This window comes from Solea senegalensis, unplaced genomic scaffold (assembly GCF_019176455.1).
Source record: "Solea senegalensis isolate Sse05_10M unplaced genomic scaffold, IFAPA_SoseM_1 scf7180000013710, whole genome shotgun sequence".
Lineage (NCBI taxonomy): Eukaryota > Metazoa > Chordata > Actinopteri > Pleuronectiformes > Soleidae > Solea > Solea senegalensis.
This window is the reverse complement of record NW_025320873.1, coordinates 79,774-99,243: the sequence shown is the minus strand read 5'-3', so window position 1 is coordinate 99,243 and position 19,470 is coordinate 79,774. Positions and strand designations below refer to the sequence as shown.

At 39.4% G+C, this 19,470-nt stretch overlaps 4 protein-coding genes across 6 annotated transcripts; 3 read left to right on the top strand and 1 right to left on the bottom strand.

The window, feature by feature from the left end:
* Positions 1–33: 33 nt before the first annotated feature.
* On the top strand, positions 34–4,495 carry cd151 (CD151 molecule). Of its 3 annotated transcripts, none has more exons than XM_044015598.1 (9): positions 34–123; positions 1,198–1,282; positions 2,127–2,318; positions 2,907–2,981; positions 3,271–3,291; positions 3,557–3,661; positions 3,745–3,900; positions 3,980–4,066; positions 4,165–4,495. In XM_044015598.1, exons 2-9 carry the CDS (start codon positions 1,199–1,201, stop codon positions 4,222–4,224), a joined length of 780 nt encoding a protein of 259 aa, XP_043871533.1. In that variant the 5' UTR covers positions 34–123; position 1,198; the 3' UTR covers positions 4,225–4,495. The 3 variants fall into 3 exon arrangements, with proteins under 3 accessions (XP_043871533.1, XP_043871532.1, XP_043871534.1); XM_044015597.1 differs by lacking the exon at positions 34–123 and adding an exon at positions 130–252; XM_044015599.1 differs by lacking the exons at positions 34–123; positions 3,271–3,291 and adding an exon at positions 130–252.
* Positions 4,496–4,565: 70 nt separating this feature from the next.
* Positions 4,566–7,739, top strand: gatd1 (glutamine amidotransferase class 1 domain containing 1). The gene is made up of 7 exons (XM_044015600.1): positions 4,566–4,717; positions 4,843–4,919; positions 6,472–6,577; positions 7,036–7,143; positions 7,239–7,330; positions 7,418–7,511; positions 7,608–7,739. The coding sequence occupies exons 1-7, from the start codon at positions 4,669–4,671 to the stop codon at positions 7,721–7,723; spliced, it is 642 nt and encodes a 213-aa protein (XP_043871535.1). The 5' UTR covers positions 4,566–4,668; the 3' UTR covers positions 7,724–7,739.
* Positions 7,740–7,962: 223 nt separating this feature from the next.
* Positions 7,963–12,751, bottom strand: chid1 (chitinase domain containing 1). The gene is made up of 12 exons (XM_044015596.1): positions 12,344–12,751; positions 10,658–10,801; positions 10,230–10,362; positions 10,105–10,149; positions 9,906–10,012; positions 9,766–9,827; positions 9,574–9,663; positions 9,384–9,485; positions 9,090–9,239; positions 8,664–8,744; positions 8,537–8,579; positions 7,963–8,437 (listed from the first exon to the last, which is right to left on the bottom strand). The coding sequence occupies exons 1-12, from the start codon at positions 12,446–12,448 to the stop codon at positions 8,339–8,341; spliced, it is 1,161 nt and encodes a 386-aa protein (XP_043871531.1). The 5' UTR covers positions 12,449–12,751; the 3' UTR covers positions 7,963–8,338.
* Positions 12,752–12,844: 93 nt separating this feature from the next.
* On the top strand, positions 12,845–19,451 carry ighmbp2 (immunoglobulin mu DNA binding protein 2). The gene is made up of 16 exons (XM_044015585.1): positions 12,845–13,003; positions 13,885–13,967; positions 14,091–14,260; positions 14,349–14,544; positions 14,643–14,740; positions 14,844–15,007; positions 15,118–15,318; positions 15,397–15,544; positions 15,621–15,795; positions 16,603–16,785; positions 16,872–16,990; positions 17,076–17,170; positions 17,367–17,490; positions 17,609–18,436; positions 18,534–18,733; positions 19,029–19,451. Exons 2-16 carry the CDS (start codon positions 13,891–13,893, stop codon positions 19,224–19,226), a joined length of 2,976 nt encoding a protein of 991 aa, XP_043871520.1. The 5' UTR covers positions 12,845–13,003; positions 13,885–13,890; the 3' UTR covers positions 19,227–19,451.
* The last annotated feature ends 19 nt before the right edge of the window (positions 19,452–19,470 follow it).

The window sequence follows — 19,470 nt, the reverse complement described above, 5'->3', positions numbered from 1 at the left end:
CCCATTCAACATTTATTTTTCATGTGCATGAGAAACCAGCTGGGGGCAGACATGTACTGTATAAAGCTGGTGAGGGCCGAGCTGCCTGCTGTCCCAAAAGAGGAGCGACACGCAGACGCTGGGGTAGGAGAAAACTTATACTGTTGCAGTTAACCTTCAAAGGCAGCTACACACTGACACTGAGGTTAGTGGGAGCTTGGAGGACATTAACCCAATAATCCACATCCTTCAGGGTCGACCACCCAAAATCAGGTAGGAGTGTTGTCTCCTAGGAAGGCTGAGCAGTTTTTCCATGAGACAATGAGTTAAAAATAACTCTAAATGTGACCACTGGGAGATTTTGTTTTGTTGTATGATCACTTTCACACAGGGGGTATTTTGTCTTGTGGCTTAAGTTAAAATATCATGACTTTTGGTTATTAGTTTAAAAGTATTGTCACTTTATTATTTTATGTTATTGATTTATTTTGGGCAGAGTGGATTTCTAATGTATAGAAATGAATGTGACCATCTCATGATGTTAGAAGTCAGAGTGTTTACAAAATGGAAGAAGAAAGTTCAGATGAGGCTTGGGTAAAACAGATGTATAACAGTATATCACTGGAGTGTGAGAAGACCAGGTCCAGTTACTGGGATGAGGACATATATATCTGTCTGGTGGATGACGTGACAAGTTGTTGAGTATGTTTTCCCCTCAACATATTTGATTTCATCAGCGAGCCCGTTCCACTTCTCTTTTTGTGACTTTGAAATGCACCACGTTTATTTTTTGGTACCTTGTTTTATGTTAACAGCAATGCACGTGGAATCTTAAAAAAAGAAAACATGTTGTCAGCTTATATACCTTATATATACACTACAGTTATGTTTGACCTCCACCCAGTAAATCACCTTCCACTAAGCGAACAGAACAGAGTGACAGACTGAGGAAAATCCTCTGTCTCTAGTGCAACAGACCATCCTCTATCAGATATAGCACTAATAGGCTTTAGCATACCATTGTGCATGCTTAGTAACAGAAAGTTATGTGATAGTCATTTGCATGAGAGCAGCGTTTAAAGAAGCTCTTTGTGCATCATGCATTCATTCTCTTGAGGGAGATTTAACTGTATGATCTGATGTTCTCCAGATGTTGTGAGGTTTTCTGTGTTTTCACAAACTTACAGTGTAATAACATGCCAGTTCTCTTGATTTCAGAATGGAAACTCGAGGTGGAAAAACTCACACATGTGGGACAATTTGTCTGAAATATCTACTGTTTTTATTCAATATTCTCTTTTGGGTAAGTTAAAGCAAATTTTTACATTTTCACAGATTTTAAGACAGCAAAACCCTCTGTTAAGTGTTCTGTCACACACTGTTTATCTCAGAAGTGGTACTTGCATTTACTAAGCCTTTGATTTATTGTTAGTTTGAGACAATCCAACAGAGTCCTCACACCAGAACATTAATTTTATTTAACATTTATTTAACATTTATTTTTAGCTCATACTGTATTCAATACAAAATGTAAAATAGCAGTCAAACATATACAGAGAGAATAACCAATAACCAATTCAATTAAAGCAGCTGCAATTTTCCATCTCAACACCTTGTAAGGCTCATGCAGCACGAGGCTAGCACTGTTTGCATCCTGGTTTGGCACTTCCTATGTGGAGTGTTGTGTGTGTTTTTCCCATGTGCGCATGTTTTTTTTTCTGGTTTCTCCTCCCACTGTCCAAAAACATGCAGAAGTTAATAGGACACTCTAAACTGGCCATAGGTGTGAGTGAGAGAGTGAATGTTTGTGGAATAGGCTCCAGCGGCCCCACGACCATCATGTGGAGGATAAAGTGTTTGTCAATGGATGAATGAATACACACCTTGTAACTTTAAAGACTCTGTTACTAACTCAATTCTAACAGTGCAACATATCCACCTTAGAAATAATACATGTGCAACAAATATAAATACAAACTTTGCTGTACACCTTTTGAGGCTTGCAGTGAAAAACTAAGGCTTTGCTTTCTCTCTGTGACACTTTAGGAGCACAAGTGTTTAAAAAAGATGTGTTGCTCATTGTTGATAGGAGCATCTGGCTTGAATTGAAAGTGGTTAGTTTTTAATTTTTATGGGGTTTCTTTCAGCTGGCAGGAGGAGTTGTCCTAGCAGTGGGAGTGTGGACTCTGGTGGAAAAAAGCGACTACGTCAGTTTACTGAATTCCAGTTTTTATTCAGCCTCTGCTTACATCCTGATAGCAGCTGGGGTCATCGTCATAGTGACGGGGATAATCGGATGCTGTGCCACTCTGAAGGAGATGAAGAGTCTTTTGATTGTGGTGAATATTATGTACTAAACATGGTAACCACTCCACCAAAGGGTTAACCCTATGTAATTACTCTATGTGGATTCCGAGACCAAGGAGAGACACTTAATGTTGTATGAACTTACCGTTTATACACATACACACTACAATCCAGTCTGGGTCTATGTGTATTCCTATGTTAATCCTTGGTGACTCTCTGTCCTGTCTGCCTGCATTTAGTGCTGCCCATTATGTCAGACAGGCATGTCTGTCAGAAATAACAGACAAAGTCACGCACAGTGTGTTTTTAAGAGTTTAGATTTAGAGCGTGGCTCATGCCAGTGGAATGACTGGCCTCCCAAGTGCCTGCTTGACCTGAAGAGGGTCAAGCTGTGGGATGATATAATGCTTAAACTAAACTGTACAAAGGTCTAGCTGTGACCATATCCATATTTTCCACACCCTTTGAAATTAGCAATTCTATTTAGTTTTTTGACTCAGAGAGTTAGTTTCATTACTAATTAATGTCATTGAAAGTCACATAGTGTTATATTTTAGCACAGAAATGTATTTATGTATATAACTGTTGTATTCTTGTTGTCCTCTGTCTCACTTTCACAGTATTTGATCTTGTTACTCTGTATTGTCCTGCTGGAAATCATTGCTGGTGTGCTGGCCTACATAAAGTACCAAGAGGTAAGGTGTTAATATTTTGTGATTGTGCCTGTTCATTCTAAGCTTTTGTTTAAATCTATAATTTTCTGCTCAGTTTTTGTTTCACAGCTTTTTCCTTTTCCTTAGTTTCTAACACCTTTTGTCTTGTTTTTAATTTTTTTTCTACTATCTATGACATACAGTACTTCCATTGTTGGCATTGCTGGCAAATCTTCTTTGCATGTCTCTTGGTGCATGTTCTTCATTTGTACAGTTTTTTTTTCCCATCTATCTCACTCATCTCTTTCTTTCCCCTATTTTCTGGCTCCAGTGTTTCCCTTTCTGCTACCAGGTAATCTGCTGTCACCTGTTTCCGCCATATATTTAATTGTTTTTCTAACAGGTTGATATATGACGTTCAATTTTCCTTTTTGCACATTTGTCAGTCAAGATTTAAAACTATAAATGTATATATCTGCAAATCAATGTACTAGAACTAGCTAACTACTAAGAGTTATGTGTGGGCATTGCACAGGTACAGTGGCATTTGTACAGGTATTTTGTTATAGAATGAGATGATTGGTTTTCCTGAGCATGTAGTGATTCTCTTCTCGCAGCTGGACGAGGAGCTCAGACAGAATCTGAAGGTGAACATGCAGCAGAAATACAAGCAGCCCGGGGAGGAGAGCGTCACACAGGCTGTGGACAAGCTTCAGCAGGAGGTGTGGAAGTGATGCTGCATGTTTGATACTAATACAGTTCAGTGTCACTTCCCCTGCTCTTCTCATTATTTGTTCCCTCACAGTTCATGTGCTGTGGCAGTGGAAACTTCTCTGACTGGAGAGACAGTGTGTGGATCCAAGCTGCAGATAATGCAAGACTCGTTCCTGACAGCTGCTGTAAAACTCCCAGTGACCTCTGTGGTCTCAGGGACCATCCATCCAACATCTACAATGTGGAGGTGAGTGTAGCTGCTTTCCATGTGGCCCTGACTAATGCTATATAAATGTTAACTGTCCCTGCTTTTCTTGTGCTTGTAGGGAGGCTGCATCATGAAACTAGAAGACTTCATCCTCAGTCAGTTGTATATTCTTGGTTCAGTGGGTATTGGGATTGCATTTCTCCAGGTAAAACCATAACCACCTAAAGTTTCTGAACTGTAACAACAAAATGTTTGAGGTTGCAGTGTGGCTCTAAGACATTCCTCATGTCTTCTTTCTTTCAGATTTTTGGGATGATGTTTACTTGCTGCCTTTATCAAAATTTGAAAGAAGATCCATACTGATTTTTTTTTAATGTCACAAAAAATGTGCCAACAGTAGAAGTATTAATGCTGCTGGACAGCACTTGTTTTTAGTTTCTTATGGACACTTTCAGCATACAGATGTACTGTAAGAAAATGTGTTTGGATGGGGTAAAAATAGTTTTATTTTCATTATTTAAAGTATATGTATATTAGTGTGGGTCTCATTTTCTATGTATACGTGTGTAATGCAGTGAGCCCCAAGATTAAAAACTTTTTTTTTGAAGGAAAATAAAAGTACACCTGCCACCCATTTCTCGCACATTGAACCTTTATTCTGAAATCCTTTGAGCGGATGTTGCTGTCAGGTGACAGGAATTCTTCTTCGTGTGTTTATGTCTTGCACGATTTTACCAACTTATCATTTTGTTCATTTATAAAATAGGCTAAAATAATTGATGCGGACTTGCCATAAAGACTTAGGAAATGTCTTCGAAACCTACATGTTTGATGGTGGCAAGTGCGTCTCCTCAAGGTGAGTGTTACCTTGTTACTACTGGTGTGTTTAATATGAATTCAATGACGATAGTTAGCGGCGGTACACAGTATTATTGATAACAAAGTAAGTGTCCTAATATCGGAATGTGCTTGTTTGTTCAGGAGTGTCCGCAACGTCTTTCCACCAATCCTTCAATCTTTGTAGCTCAGCGTTTAATCTCCAAACAGCCACACCGGGGGTAAGATTTTATTTAAAAGCTTACAAGTACACTCATCATCTTCATCTTCATCTTTCAAATGTCTGTGATCTCACGAGTGTTCTCTTTAAAAAGAGCCTTTAAATACTGAGGTTTCCTAGTCTGTACAGGAAGTTAAAGAAAAAAGAGGAACTTGGAGCATAATTAAAAACAACGTTTAGGTTGCCAGGTTTAGAGAGGTCCAATAAATGATAACAAAGCATTTTATGCCTTTTAAAAATTATAATAGAAAATACAACTCCATAATTTGTAAATTCACAGTGTATATACACTGCCCATGACTTGATTTAATTTTCATTTAAAATATTGAAAATGATTACATCACATCTCTTTTAAACCAAAGGTACAGTACGTCTTCACCGCCACTGTGTTGTATATTAAATGTACAATAACAGAGCATTTAATAGGCAAATGGTTGATGGATTTTACAGGAAATGCAGCTGTCTCAGCAGGATTATTGTCCATCTTGATTAAACATTAACTTCCACCACAGACATGTTCACATAATCATGACTGGACGAAAAATAATCCCATGGCACATATTTGGAAGTAAATGAAATTAAGTGCACTTTTAACAACCAGTACACCTTGTCCCAACTTCAACAATAGTAATATAATGAGAGGTGAACAGGTCGTTCCTGCAGTGGTGACTGTAGTGTTTGGGTTTTATGTAACGGGATGTTGTCTTTGTGTATTGTTTTTCAGATTAACAGATCACATCACACATCATCATGACTGTTCTCTGAGCTGTTCTGTTCGAGAGGCTTTTATTTGCACCTAATGTTTTTCACTGAAAATAATTGGACTAATTTTGACAAGCTGAAATGTTTTATCAGATAGGATCAGCACTTTAAAGGGAGGTGCTACAGGAGTGTGAAATCACACACCACATGACTTAGTTTTTTTCCCCCACAAGCTATTATAGACTTCTGAATATTGTTTAAAAGTTAACCTGAACTCATACCTACAACCTCATCGTCATACTGTCTGCCACTGTATATCATCTGGTACTGTGCATCTTGCAATTGTCATTGCACTTGAACAATTTTACTTTTCATTTTATCTATTTTATTTATTCCAGCGCTGACTTTGCTTTGGTGAAGAGAAGCGAGCAAAGCAAGAATTTCATTGCATGGTTTTAACATGTGTTTTTGTGTGTATGACTATAAACTTCTTGAATCTTTAGATAAAACTGTCACCAGTAGGTTTGTTATGAATATGATTAAAAGGAGGGAGCTCATCTCATCAGTCTGACAGATTTATTATCTCCACTAGATTGAATAATCTGTTTTATTTATAAGGTGTGACCTGTCTCAACCCATGAGAATAATGTATCTATGCATGTAGTGTTGTTAATATAATGGGGAATTGTACAAAATAGAGCACTGTCAGCATCTGCATGCTCATGTAAGTTCATAAAGTAAATGCACATTTGTTCAGATAGTAACCCTATGTAAACTCAGAAATACCATAAACTTTCTTACTACTACCTTTACTGATGTGCGGGTGCTGTTTGTTTTTCTCTGAATTACAGGGAAAGACGATAGACTTTGTTGGAGTTGATGAAAGCACTGCCAGATGGGTACAGGATTTCAGCGTGAAACCTTATGCAACACCAGCCAAACTTGAATCTATAGATGGTAAGTGAAGTACTCTTAACACTACAAATACAGTCACAACATGGTAATAGTATGGCAATCATTTTGTAATGGGGGGTAACATAGTAATAACATCTAATTTCTAATATAATTTTCAGCTTGGCAATAATAATGGTAATATTTATAGTTTATAGTAAAAATAAGGGGTCAATATTGTTAATGGCCAGGTAAATGTTTGGTAATAGAAATTACTATTACCAAAAATCTACTATCTTCATATGAAAATCAAAATGAATAATTAACATGTTATATAGCTATTGCTATGAGATGGTATTAACATATTACTTCCTCATTGCAATTACCATACTGTTACTCCATGTATTTTGTTACTTTATCATGTTACCAAATATTAATTTCATATTCACTTAGCCATTTTCATTTCTCCTGCTGCTCTTTGTTGGACTTTGCTCAGTTTTATGTCATTATGACTTTTTTTGCAGGTGCCCGATATCAGGCGCTCCTCATCCCGGACTGCCCTGGAGCAGTGAATGACCTGGCACACAGTGGCTCTCTGCACCGCATTCTCTCGCACTTCATTTGTCACCAAAGTGAGTAAGAGGCCCTTTTTAAAAGCAGTCAGTACATACTGTGCATGTTTTCTGCAGAGATTTGGATGCATGCTGTTGTTTGCTCATGTGTGCAGAGCCTATTTGTGCAGTGGGACAGGGAGTGTCAGCTCTGTGCTGTGCCACCGAGGGACAGAAGTGGATCTTCAATGGCTACAGTTTAACAGGGGTTAGTACACCACAAGTAGCCAATACACTACATATTAACATGTTTTAAAATATGTATATTAATAGTGGTCACTGCTTTTATTAAAAGCCATCCGTATTTGAATTGGTCCGAAGACCTGACTTTGCCAACCTGCCCTTGATTGTGGAAGACTTTGTGAAAGACAGCGGAGGGTCATACACAGGTAAGCATAGATACTAAATGAATTAAGTGAAATGTTTAATCTACATTATTTAAAATGTAATAAACCACCATCTCATTTGTCTCCTTGTTTTTCCAGCAAGTCAAGAAGATGCAGTGCATGTCGTCATAGACAGACACCTGATAACTGGTCAGAACATGCAGTCGACCTCACTTGCTGTAAACAATCTAATCCTGCTCTGTAGTGGCAAGTAAAAAATATAAAAACGTCTGAATCAGTAGCACTCATTTGTTTTCACATTTATAATCATGAAATCAAACAAACTTTGGAAGATGCTCAGTACAGATGTTTGGAAAGAGCGTCAATCCAACTTCACACAAGCAAATGTTTTGATTTGAGGATTCAAAAAGAAAAATAACCACAACAGCAGGGTGTCAGGAGCAGATACATTCTTAAAGATGGTTGTTCAAAGCTTGTGAAAAATGAAGGTCTCTAAAAAAGAAAACACCCCTTTAATTAAAGTCTATAAATACTAATCATGCACCATAAGTTGCTGAATGGACATGACTGTACAAGTTGATTTCTGATACAGGAATAAACCACAGTGAAGTTCCTTCATGTACCGATTTAAAAACAAATCAGTCAGTCAGTCAGTTTCATTCAATTGAAATCTCACAACACATCCATGACCCTCAAATTAGAGTATTAACAAGAACCTGATAATGGTTGATTTCAGAGTTCATTTTAGTTGCTTGGGGAGGAAAAATAAAACCTCCATACAGCACCTGAGATTTTGGTGCACCATGTTTCTGAAAAAAAAAACCCTCCATGTGCTGATAATCCAAGGTCTTCATTAACAAGTCCAACTCTCATAGAAGGTCATAGAAATAATCCAGTCCTTGTCCCAGTTCCCATAAGGAAATTCCAGTTCCCAGTTCAACGGCCAAATGTATTCTTAATTCGATTGACTGTAAAATTGAGAAAGTAGTGTTAGTTCACATGTTATGTTTACTATAAACATAATTTGTGATGTATGTTCTCTTTATTATGTGTGTTTACCCAGTTACCTTCAGTGATGGATAGTACACCACATGTTTCACTGCATTGTTTCTGAAATGACCGAGTAGAGACATGTCGTATGTTGTTAAAAGATTCTGCTGGAAAGTATAACTCAAAGTATTACACTCTTGTTACCTTTTATAACTGAAATGATGCTCTGCAGCATAATCATCCCAGAGCAGTTTGGGCCTGTGTTCTCGCAAAATGTCAATGTACCTACAGAAAATGAAAGACAAAGTGTAACCTTCTGACATCACTCAGTTTCTGTCATCTACAACTTTTGTGCTGTGTGGCGTTTTTCAAACTTTCACTTTGATTATTGCTTATTATTATTCCACTATTCCACTATTATTCCACTTTAAATGTAGGGGTGATCCAAGCACTTGAAATGTGATTGTGTAGCACAACAAATTTGCTTTTGTGACAACCCCAGAGGTGTATTTCAATCCCAAAGCCATAAAATACCTAACAAATACAATAACTGCATGTGTGAAAATGTTTGAAAAGATTTAAACACATTATTTACCAAAATGTAAAACCTTGCCTGCAGCAATCTCTTACCTTGCACCCAGAATTGGCTCTGTTCCCTGGTCTCTAAAATCAAGGCCATACAGATTGAGTCCCAACAGGATCTTTTGCCTCCACTGAGCGTTTGGTGCGAGCTGGAGAACACAGTCTCTGATCCAGGACAGAGGAGCACTCGGGCCTGGTCTGTTATAACGAAAAAAGAAAGAAAGAAAGAAAGGAAAAGCCAAATTAGTGAGCTTAGTGTGAGAAATATTTGAAAAGTTTGGTAGCGTCATCAAGGACTCTAGTCACATCATGACTATTATACAGTGCATCACTTGCACTCACCTGGGCCCGCTGGAGTAGTCGTATGTCATGAGGCTGAATCCATCAACCACCGGAGCCAATTGTTCAAACTCCTCCCTACCAAACATTCCCAGCTGCCCCACACTGATCGTGATACAAAGTACAACAGCAAGTCTTTCTGTTATTTTTCTTCAGCATTTTATGTCACTTAAAGTAAACCATTTTCACTCACCTGGTCACAGCAGGTGGAATAACAAGAATGCAGTCCAGTTTTTTTGCCTTCAATGCCTCACATATGTGTCTCACCAGATGTACCAGCTCCCTGGACAGAGAAGATTATACATTTGATATCATCAATTTTGTTCTCCCTCTGGAACCTTCTCAGAGACAAAGATGAGATCAGTCTGGTATTAGAATAACTCACTTTCTTTTGTTACCGCCCAGCTGGCTCCACAGCTCCAAGGTGAAGCCATCGAAACCTTCAGTCTACAAGGTTGCAGTGACATTAGACAAACACTGTGCACTGTTGCAAGAGAGTTAGATGTAACCATAGCACTTCATTACCTTTGCAACATCCACCAGCTCACTTCCTAGCTCCTCTATCTCATCCTCACTCCCCAGCACGGTCATGTAGTCCTGGTAAGACCAGCCATCAAATAACAGTCGAGGAACTTGTAATACAGAAAACAGCATTTAACTGACAAAACACACCACATGAATAGTGTTGGAAACAGAGCTGATGTGAGCAGTAGGCTGGACTTACCCAATCTGACTTTTTTGTTAGACTTGCGTACAGCTTTGACCCATCCTGGAAAAAAACACTCCTTTATAGACATAAGCCAGTATTGTTGATACTTTTCTGAGTGACACATACAAGACGAGCTCTACCTGAGTCATGGTCGTGGAGTCCTGTTATTTCAAAGGTTTCATGACCTCGTCGGTGGAGCTGAAGCCACACTGGTGACACTGAGGACATTTTGGAGCCAAATGTTTTGGCAACATCATAACCGTGGGCATTCCACTGCAGGGCAGGAAAGTAGAACATGTGATTAAGATACTGTGTAAAAACAAAGGTTTTTCTCCCAAATCCATCTTTAAAAAATTTTGTTATTCCTCCTTGTACAGCTCCATTTAAAAGGATTTGCAACTGATTATTTTGCTGATTAATTTGGGCCCATCGTAATATCCCAGAGCTAAAGATGATGTGTTCAAACTGCTCGTTTTGTCACGTTAAATGTAGTTATACTATTCAATATTTCGTTACTGCCAAAAAACGCACATGCATGGTGAAGGGGGATCGTTCTTGACAGACTTACAGGTGTGACATATCCCAGCACCAGTCCTGGAAATGTTTTCTTGATTTGAGCACAGTATCTCTTCTCCTCCTTCACTATGTCTTTCCACTGCGGATCTGACACAACAAGGCCTCTCGCCAACACAGTTAACTCAGATGGAGATGTCTAAACAGGACCAAAGGAAAGAAGAGCACATTTCAGTGACACAGTCTGAGAGAAGTGAGGCCAAAAGCCAGGGCTGGCTAAAGGCATAGGCTGTACAGGCAGTCATCCAGCGCTCCATTTTCTGCCGAACACCAGATGCCCACAAAGAAAACAAAGGTCGGTCATGTCATTGCTACCTATTTGCCTGTGCATTTTACAGTTTCTTTGAAGGTCAATGACGTTGGAAGACATTTCACAAAAATGAGAGGCATTGTTGTGATCATCATAAGGGGTGTGGTTAGTGGGGCCACATCCCAATTTTGTCAAATGTGTCTTGAGGCTTTCTCACCAGCAGGTTACCTTGTGTGTGCATGTGTCCCGTCAGCAGATCAGTAACACATTCACATGAAAAGCACTCCACAAAAAAATACATGCTAAACATTTGAATTCAGTCTGAGCTGGATTCAATCCTGCTACACCACAGTGAAATCTCCTATTTTGCCTGATGCGTTCACAACCAAAACAAGAAGTCCCAATTACCTGGTTGTCATAGAGAAAAACAAAGGACTAAAGGAAAAAGATGGAGGTATGCAGCATTAGGAAACAACAAACAGCCTGCTGTAAGTTATTAGAAGATGAAGAAGAGATGAGAGGATGAGAAGGGGACGACACTGAAGACGCATGAAGAACTTTGAACTGTGGACAGAAACTGTTTTTCCTGTGGAGGGCAGCATTGCAGCACTCGATGTGTGTTGAAAACCATTAGAAGAATATTAGGGAAGGAGAAAAAGAAGAGGCAAAGGAAAGTATATAACTGCTTCTGAAAAGGACGTGGTTTCCTTAAGTATGAAGTTGGTGAGGAAAGTAACCAGGAGGCACAAAGCACTGGAACCTGGTTAGAACCTCTCTCTCAGAGAGAGACTCTGGAACTGGAACACCAAGTTCATGGTGGAGACCCAAAGTTACTATGGCAACTTGGCATCTGTTTTTACATTTATTGGCCAAGTAACTGTCCCAAAATGTCATTACAAATAACATGGTTTTGACCAGTCTTAGATAATGATGGAAATATCTGGAATTAAATTTTGACTGGGCAGAAAGAAAGTTGAAAATAACTCTAATTTGAGTGAGCTCTAACCAACATATCTATCAATTAAACTAAGAGTATTCATGTTTTCAGTTTCTTAACCAAGTTTGAATAATCACAATTCCAGTGCAAGATATTTATAACATTATTTTGACTTGTTTTAAATTTAAGATGTCTGTAAAGGACAGTATAAACTTGACTAGTGGGTCTAATGGGTCCTTTGTACAGCAACCATTGTGACATGCATAGCATGAAACGCACAGGTGTAAATGATAACATAATCAATGGCTCTGTTCACTTCATGTTAGTCAGGACAGTGAGACAGTGAACAAGCCTGTGCACCTGTGTTTTTCTCCTGTCATCTGTCAAAAATGGCTGCTGCGTGTAAAGGGCCCATTACATTGCAGATATTTAAAATGATCATGTTGAAAAGGTACAACTGAATTAAGGACATGTGTGGACCTGGAGTTACTCACCTCAGCCGAAGCCTTATTGGACTTTTTAGCATCATTTTTAGAAAGTGTGGCACTGGTCAGCCAGCAGCAGGAGACGACGTGCAGCAGGACCAGCGTTGTTCTCATTTCCAAAAAGGTGGTGATAATGATTCGTGAGGCTTTCAGATTAAAATGAAGAAATGGGGTTAGCTCAGGTCTGAAGGTTTGTAGCGCGAGTGCTTCTTTCCTGGCTGAGATGTGGCAGATTAAAAATCACCAGCATATTACACACCCACGCTCTGAAATCACACAGAATAACGAGTCATATTGTGCTATAAAGAATAACTTCTATGTGTGATTTGACTGCTGTTGATTGACAGGTTGGTCTAACGTGTAACTGTAGTGGATCAAAGCTATGTGTCTTCCGCGTTGGTCTGCCTTTCAAAATAAAAGTTGTGGATGTCGAGCGACAGCAGTGTTCAAATGACCTACGATCATCTCTGCCGCTAGGTAGCACTGTGGCTACTGTTGAAACGAGCTAATGCTCCAAACTCAGTCGAAGAAGACTACACGAGTGACATGAAGCCACTGGAAAAACAAGATATAACCTAATACATTCAGTAGACCTAATAACGACCTAACTTTTACTGCTCGTTGGCCTGTCTGTTTCCGTTTCTCTTCAATAATCCATCATTTAAGGGGGTGAGTGTCATTCTGGCTTTGTCATATTGCTAATGTAACTAGATTCACTGTGGTTGGCAAGCTAACATGTTAGCATATATCTCTGTGATGTCTATGAGATGTAGTTTGTATAAAGTAAACTACTAATCTTTATCCCCTCACTTCTGTGTTGCCATGTATTGTGTTACCAGTCAGTTGCCACTGGGAGGTGCTGTACATTACATTTGCCAGTGATTCCCAAACTGGGGTAATTGTACCCCCAGGGGTACACAAAGTGATGTAGTGGTTACATTAAGACAAAAGACAAGCAAACTAAAAAACATGATTTGCAAACAGCCTGATTACAATTTGAAACCGACTTATGCTGTTCTCTGTATACACTGCGGACACACAACAAGTGAACACCTTTCAGTCTGGTACAAGTTTCGTACATAACATGATGTCAGAAAAAGTGCAATGAAGCCAGAAGTGTGCAGACAGAGGACACACACTAAAAACACAGGAAACATGGATGTCGCAAAAACAACACAAGACTGCTGAAGAAGCAACCGATTCACTGAAACTGATTAAGACAAGATCATACTTACAGCCAGTATGATGCTTGCCTGCAAACTCACCACCACCTCCAAAGATCTCATTAAAATTGACATTGAGAAATGAGTTTCTGAGAACTGATTACAGTTAAACATTTTACATTTAGGAAGACCTATTAAAGTCTTACATAGAGTGTATATTAAAAAAAAAGTTCAGCTGCAATCATCTGTCCGATTAAATGACTGCCTCTAATTTTTTTTTTTTTTAAGTTTTAAATCTAGTTGAAAATTCTTAATATGCAGAATGTCTTGTTCCTGCCGATATGTAATGTGAACTTAAACACTGACTGTGGTTTTGGTTTCTTTCAGTGAGAAATGGCGGTGGAAGAATTTGTGTCAAAGACACTGGAGCTTCTACAGGACGAGAGGGAAGCTGAAATAGAGGAGACCAGGCAAGTGAAACAACATTCAGACTGTAGTCAACTATGGAAACATCAACAACAACAAAAAACACTGACAATTACTTATTATTGAGAGTTCTCCCATTAAATTACAGTCTTGTTTTGTGCCGTCAGATTATGGCAAGAGAACATCTCTCTCAAGGATCTTCAAAATAAAGGTGTTTGCCTGCTGAAGCTGCATATAGGAAGTCTTTCCACTGGCCTGTATGGCCGAACAGTCCTGATCCTAGAGCCAAGAAAGCATCTTGGTTTATCATCTCTTCCGAGCAATAGTTTTGGACCTGGTGAGATGAATAAATAAAACATTTGATTTGTGTTTTTTTTTTTTGTGGGTTTGTTTGCCTAATGTGGTGTTAATGTCTTTGGTTACAGGTGATATAGTTGGCTTGTATGACACTGATGGATGCACAGCGGCCTCTCAGATTGCCTCAGGGATAGTGACGAGGGTCAGTCAAGCTTCCGTCCATGTGGCCTTTGACGATTCAAAAGATGGGCTCAGTTTTAATACTGACGCTCTTTACAACCTTTTAAAATTGGCAAATGATGTCACCTACAAACGAATGAAAAAGTGAGTAACATACAAATGTTGGCTGATCACATGTGTATAAAAGTAAGCTGAGAGACCTTAAGATGACTAAAGTGAACTCTCTGTTTTTGTGCTTGCAGCGCCTTGAATGCATTAAATAGATACAACAATGGTCCTGCAGCCAATCTGATCACTGTTCTTTTTGGAGATTCAAAACCTTCTTCTCAATCACAGCCCAGTAAGTAATAACTAGAAAATGCATTTTGGTAGCTTGGTATACACTATTAACACTCATTTTAAAGCTTTGTAAATCAGTGACTAATTCTGTTGCATTTTATCAGATGAAGTTGGATTCTTTAACTTGAACCTGGATGATTCCCAAAGAGAAGCTGTGTCATATGCTTTGTCTCAGAGAGAACTGGCTGTGATTCATGGGCCTCCAGGAACTGGAAAAACCACCACAGTGGTGGAGATCATCCTGCAAGCAGTCAAACAAGGCCAGAAGGTGCTAGAGGTTGATTGTGTTTGTGTGAATGGAACCATTTACCTCACAGGTTGCTGTATTTGTCAGTGTCGCATCTCAGTCTGTATAGGATAATCTTTTTATTTTTGCAGGTCCTTTGCTGTGCCCCATCTAATGTAGCTGTGGATAATTTAGTGGAGAGGTTAGCCCAGTGCAAGGCCAAAGTCTTGAGGCTGGGTCACCCTGCCAGGCTGCTGGATTCCATTAAGAAACATTCACTGGATGCCATCCTTGCTCAGAGTGACAACGCAAACATCATCACTGATATCCGCAAAGACATCGATACAGCTTTTGTAAGTATGTTAGCGTGTGCTCCTACTAGTGTTCACAACACCTTATAATAATAATAATTTATTTCCTTTATTTTCAAGATGGGAATGAAGAAGAAGCAGGAAAAAGGAGAGCGGGTGAATTTCAGAAGAGAAATAGCAGAGCTGAGGAAAGAGCTGAAAACCAGAGAATCAACAGCCATTGCTCAGATCCTAAAAAGTGCTGATGTTGTGTTATCCACCAACACAGGTGAGTGATGGTCTTAAGTGAACATAATGTCATGTGGTGGAAGAAGTGATGGCGAATCATGTGTCTGTATCTGCAGGTGCTTGTGACGATGGCCCACTGAAGTTCCTGCCCGCAGAGCATTTTGATTGGGTGGTGATAGATGAGTGTGCTCAGGCCCTGGAGAGTAGCTGCTGGATTCCCCTGCTCAGAGCACATAAGTGTATTCTGGCTGGTGACTACAAGCAGTTACCACCTACAATCAAATCACACAAGTAAAAATCCCTTTTTTTATGCATTTTAATTACATTCAACATTTTATTTTTACTATTATCTTTAGGTAAAACCTTTCCTTAACTCCTTGTTATTATTACTCTGCCTCTTTTTGGTCTTTGTGAACAGAAATGTTGTAACATTAGTTTTTATGCTGTGTCTGGGCTCTGTCAAGCCCTGACAATGGGAGCCATTTCTCCTGTTGAACAAGCAGATTTTTTGACCAGTAGAATTAAATTCTGACATTTTTGGTGAGCACTTCTTTGTGTTTTTGGTCATTTGGTTATGCTGTTGCCTCTGTTTGCTTTATTACTTCCTGTGTGCAGCACAGAAATGTCATTAGACGACACAAAGATCTAAACATGGCTATACTGAGAAACCCTGAGAGATATTCGTGTGGAGCTGAGCATCAGCCGTGTGTCAAATCATTCTACAATATTTCTGAAAAGTCATTGTTTTAAAGTCTTAAATATTCTGTTCCTACAAAATCTATGATTTCCGCGAATATGCTTCATCAGAGCGGTGTGGTTGTCGTCTGATCAGACTTTAATAAAAGCACTGGCAATATTAGCAAAAGACCAAATCTGTTATCGTATATTTAGTTCAGTTCAGACACACAGATACAGAAATAAGTGTAACTTTTATGAAGGATGCAATTTCTATTATTGTCTAATGTGCACATTGTTTTCTTGCTTGTTTTGTCATACAATCCTGTCACACAAGCTCTAAACGTTTGAGACAAATTAATAACATGGTCTTAACTAATTGATATTTTTTGTTTGTATGTTGTTGTCTTGTGTTTCCCACAGAGCTGCATCAAAAGGCTTGTCTCTCAGTCTCATGGAGAGACTTATTCAGATGTATGGGGACTCAGTAGTCCGTATGCTGACAGTTCAGTATCGCATGAACAGTGCCATTATGGACTGGGCGTCGAAAGAGATGTACCAGGGAAGACTGACTGCTCACAGTTCTGTGGAGAGACATTTATTAAAGTGAGAAGCAGATTACGTCTGGGAAATATGGCACCTTTTCATTCCACACCTTCAGATAACTGTAACACGCGTTGCTCTTAATATAGGGATTTACCAGGAGTGACCTGCGTTGAAGAAACAAACACACCACTCCTTTTGATCGACACTGCAGGATGTGGTCTGAGTGAGATGGAGGTCACAGACGAGCAGTCCAAAGGCAATCAAGGTGAGTTGGTTTTATTTAAACAAACAAAACAAATACTAAGTTTAGCGGTTTACTCTAGCCGTGTATGTGTGAACTTCATCCCCAGGTGAGGTTGACATTGTTGATCTGCACATAAAGGCCTTGACAGAAGCTGGTGTTAAAGCCAAAGACATTGCAGTTATTGCCCCATACAATTTACAGGTAAGTCGTACACTATAAGGAGCTATTGGACTGTGCATATGAATAATGCAGCATTTTATAGTTTATTTCTTGGGTTGACATATTAAACTATTTCATAGAGACACAGTCACATTTGTAGAAATCTAAACTTGCTTCAAAAATATTGAAGCGTTCCATCTCAATGTGACTCAGTGTTGTGGTCCTTATTTCTGTAAAGGTTGATCTCCTGCGTCAGAAGCTGTCAACGAGACACCCCGAGCTGGAGATTAAGTCAGTGGATGGATTCCAGGGCAGAGAGAAAGAGGCTGTTGTGTTGTCGTTGGTTCGATCCAACAGAAAAGGTTTATTTATTTATTTATTTATCTCTATAAATAAGTAGTATCTGTGTTAAAGCTCAATAAACCACATCACAATGAATGTATCCATATACAAACACATGTGTTTATTTTACTCTTGTAGGTGAAGTTGGCTTTCTGGCAGAGGACAGGAGAATAAATGTTGCTGTTACACGTGCGAGACGCCACATTGCTGTAGTGTGCGACTCACAGACCGTTAAGAATCATGCTTTCTTGAAGTCCCTGATCGATCACGTCACCGAGTTTGGTGAGACCAGAACGGCTTTTGAGTACATCCAAGATATCGTGCCACAGAACTACAGTCGTAACCACAGAGACGCAACAACTAAAATGTCTGCCAGCAGCTCAACATCCACCAAACAAAAAGTCAGAGCTCAAGCTCCCAACAACACAAAGCAAGGACAGAAAAAGTCAACCAATAACGGCAAAGAAAATACTGCTTGTTCAGAGAAGCGCACAAAACCCCGCACGTCATCAGAGAATGAACAGAACAAGAACAGAGACGCTGAGATCAGAGAGCAAGTGGAGAAATTTCTGAAGGACTTGAATCAGTTTGAACTACAATTCCCATCATCCTTTAACTCTCATGATCGCTTGTTAGTCCACAAGATTGCTGAGGAACTGTGCCTCGTGCATGAGAGCAAAGGTGAAGGGAAAGACAGATGCATCACTGTCTCCAGGCCCCTGAAGATGGCACCAGCTGTGGAGACTGCACAAAAAGAAGAAGAAGCAGAGGAGGAGGAGGAGGAGGAGGATACGATTCCAAATCCCCAAAGAGAACCACAGAGTCAACCTCTGTTAGATTTGAAAAGTTTACATTTGGAGCGAATGAAGCGGGAGCAACAGAGAAGAGAAGAAAATGCCCAACAGAAAAAACAGCACAACAACAACATCCCAGCAGCTCAGACTCAGTCATCTAAGAAGGCCAAAGGTTTGCATCAGAAGCATCACATGTTATTTTTAAGGTTTGTATTACAAACATGTCTGCCTTGAAAAACCTTAAACAGCTCTGTTTTTGTCTCTCCAAGGAAAAAAACGCACAAAGGCAGGCGCCTGCGACATTGCAGCTGCTGCTGCTCCCGAAGATGACTTTGACACACTTATCGGTGCTGTGATGAAAGCAGACAGTGTGTGTAGTTTTGTCAAGTGTAAAGCATCTGTGCTAACCCTTGGACAGCTTTGCATTTTCTGCAACAGACAGTACTGTCTCAGTCATCATATACCGGAGGTAAGACAGACCATGTGGTCCCTTTGTCACAGCAGCCATTTTGACATGTTTAAGCAGGAAACACACAGGTGTTTTAGTCACATTAACGAAGGCTCTGGTCAGTTTCTGTAACTCAGGGCAGTTTGACGGCGACAGCTTGCACCATGGAGCTAAGGAAGCTTAATGGAACTCAGCCTATTTGCACTTGTGATTGGCCTATTGTGTCCTGTCAAAAATGAACAGCCAAAAAAATGAAGGTGTGGTGAATGTACTTTTCTCTTGACCGATCTAATCATGTGATGGTTATCCTTTTTAGGTTCACGGCTGCGGAGATAAAGCCAAGTCTCATGCTCGGATGAGAATAAGTAAAGAAGGCGTTCTCTATGCGGGCAGTGGGAAGAAGGACAAATCCATGGATGTGAATAAGAAAGCTTATTTGCAAAGAAAACTGGATTCTAAATTGAAAGACATGGAATCAAAGAGGAAACCAAAAAGCAAAGAAAAGGACAGTTAATGTCACCAACTTTGGACAAATCAACAATGAAATATTTGGAAGTATTCATAGTATTGTAATACGTTACAAATGTAATACACTTGCTTTTCTTATTTTGATTTGTTGCAGTATGGTAGCCTCCATTTTCCTGCTGAATTTCATGTGTGAATCAGGGATGTATCTATATTTAAAGTACTACATGTACCTTATCATTTCATTTGTCAGATTAAAAACCTATAACAAGCACTCAACTACAGTGTCCTCT

Coding starts and splice junctions, on each gene's coding strand:
- cd151 (XM_044015598.1), top strand. CDS start 1,199: ATGGAAACTCGAGGTGGAAAAACTCACACATGTGGGACAATTTGTCTG. Junction 2,982..3,270: donor CCTACATAAAGTACCAAGAG/GTAAGGTGTTAA, acceptor TTCTGGCTCCAG/TGTTTCCCTTTCTGCTACCA. Junction 3,292..3,556: donor GTTTCCCTTTCTGCTACCAG/GTAATCTGCTGT, acceptor CTCTTCTCGCAG/CTGGACGAGGAGCTCAGACA.
- gatd1 (XM_044015600.1), top strand. CDS start 4,669: ATGTCTTCGAAACCTACATGTTTGATGGTGGCAAGTGCGTCTCCTCAA. Junction 6,578..7,035: donor CAAACTTGAATCTATAGATG/GTAAGTGAAGTA, acceptor CTTTTTTTGCAG/GTGCCCGATATCAGGCGCTC. Junction 7,331..7,417: donor ATGGCTACAGTTTAACAGGG/GTTAGTACACCA, acceptor TTTTATTAAAAG/CCATCCGTATTTGAATTGGT.
- chid1 (XM_044015596.1), bottom strand. CDS start 12,448: ATGAGAACAACGCTGGTCCTGCTGCACGTCGTCTCCTGCTGCTGGCTG. Junction 10,150..10,229: donor ACTCCACGACCATGACTCAG/GTAGAGCTCGTC, acceptor GTTTTTTTCCAG/GATGGGTCAAAGCTGTACGC. Junction 8,438..8,536: donor TGTACTATCCATCACTGAAG/GTAACTGGGTAA, acceptor TCAATTTTACAG/TCAATCGAATTAAGAATACA.
- ighmbp2 (XM_044015585.1), top strand. CDS start 13,891: ATGGCGGTGGAAGAATTTGTGTCAAAGACACTGGAGCTTCTACAGGAC. Junction 15,008..15,117: donor CAGTCAAACAAGGCCAGAAG/GTGCTAGAGGTT, acceptor TTATTTTTGCAG/GTCCTTTGCTGTGCCCCATC. Junction 15,319..15,396: donor AAGACATCGATACAGCTTTT/GTAAGTATGTTA, acceptor TTTATTTTCAAG/ATGGGAATGAAGAAGAAGCA.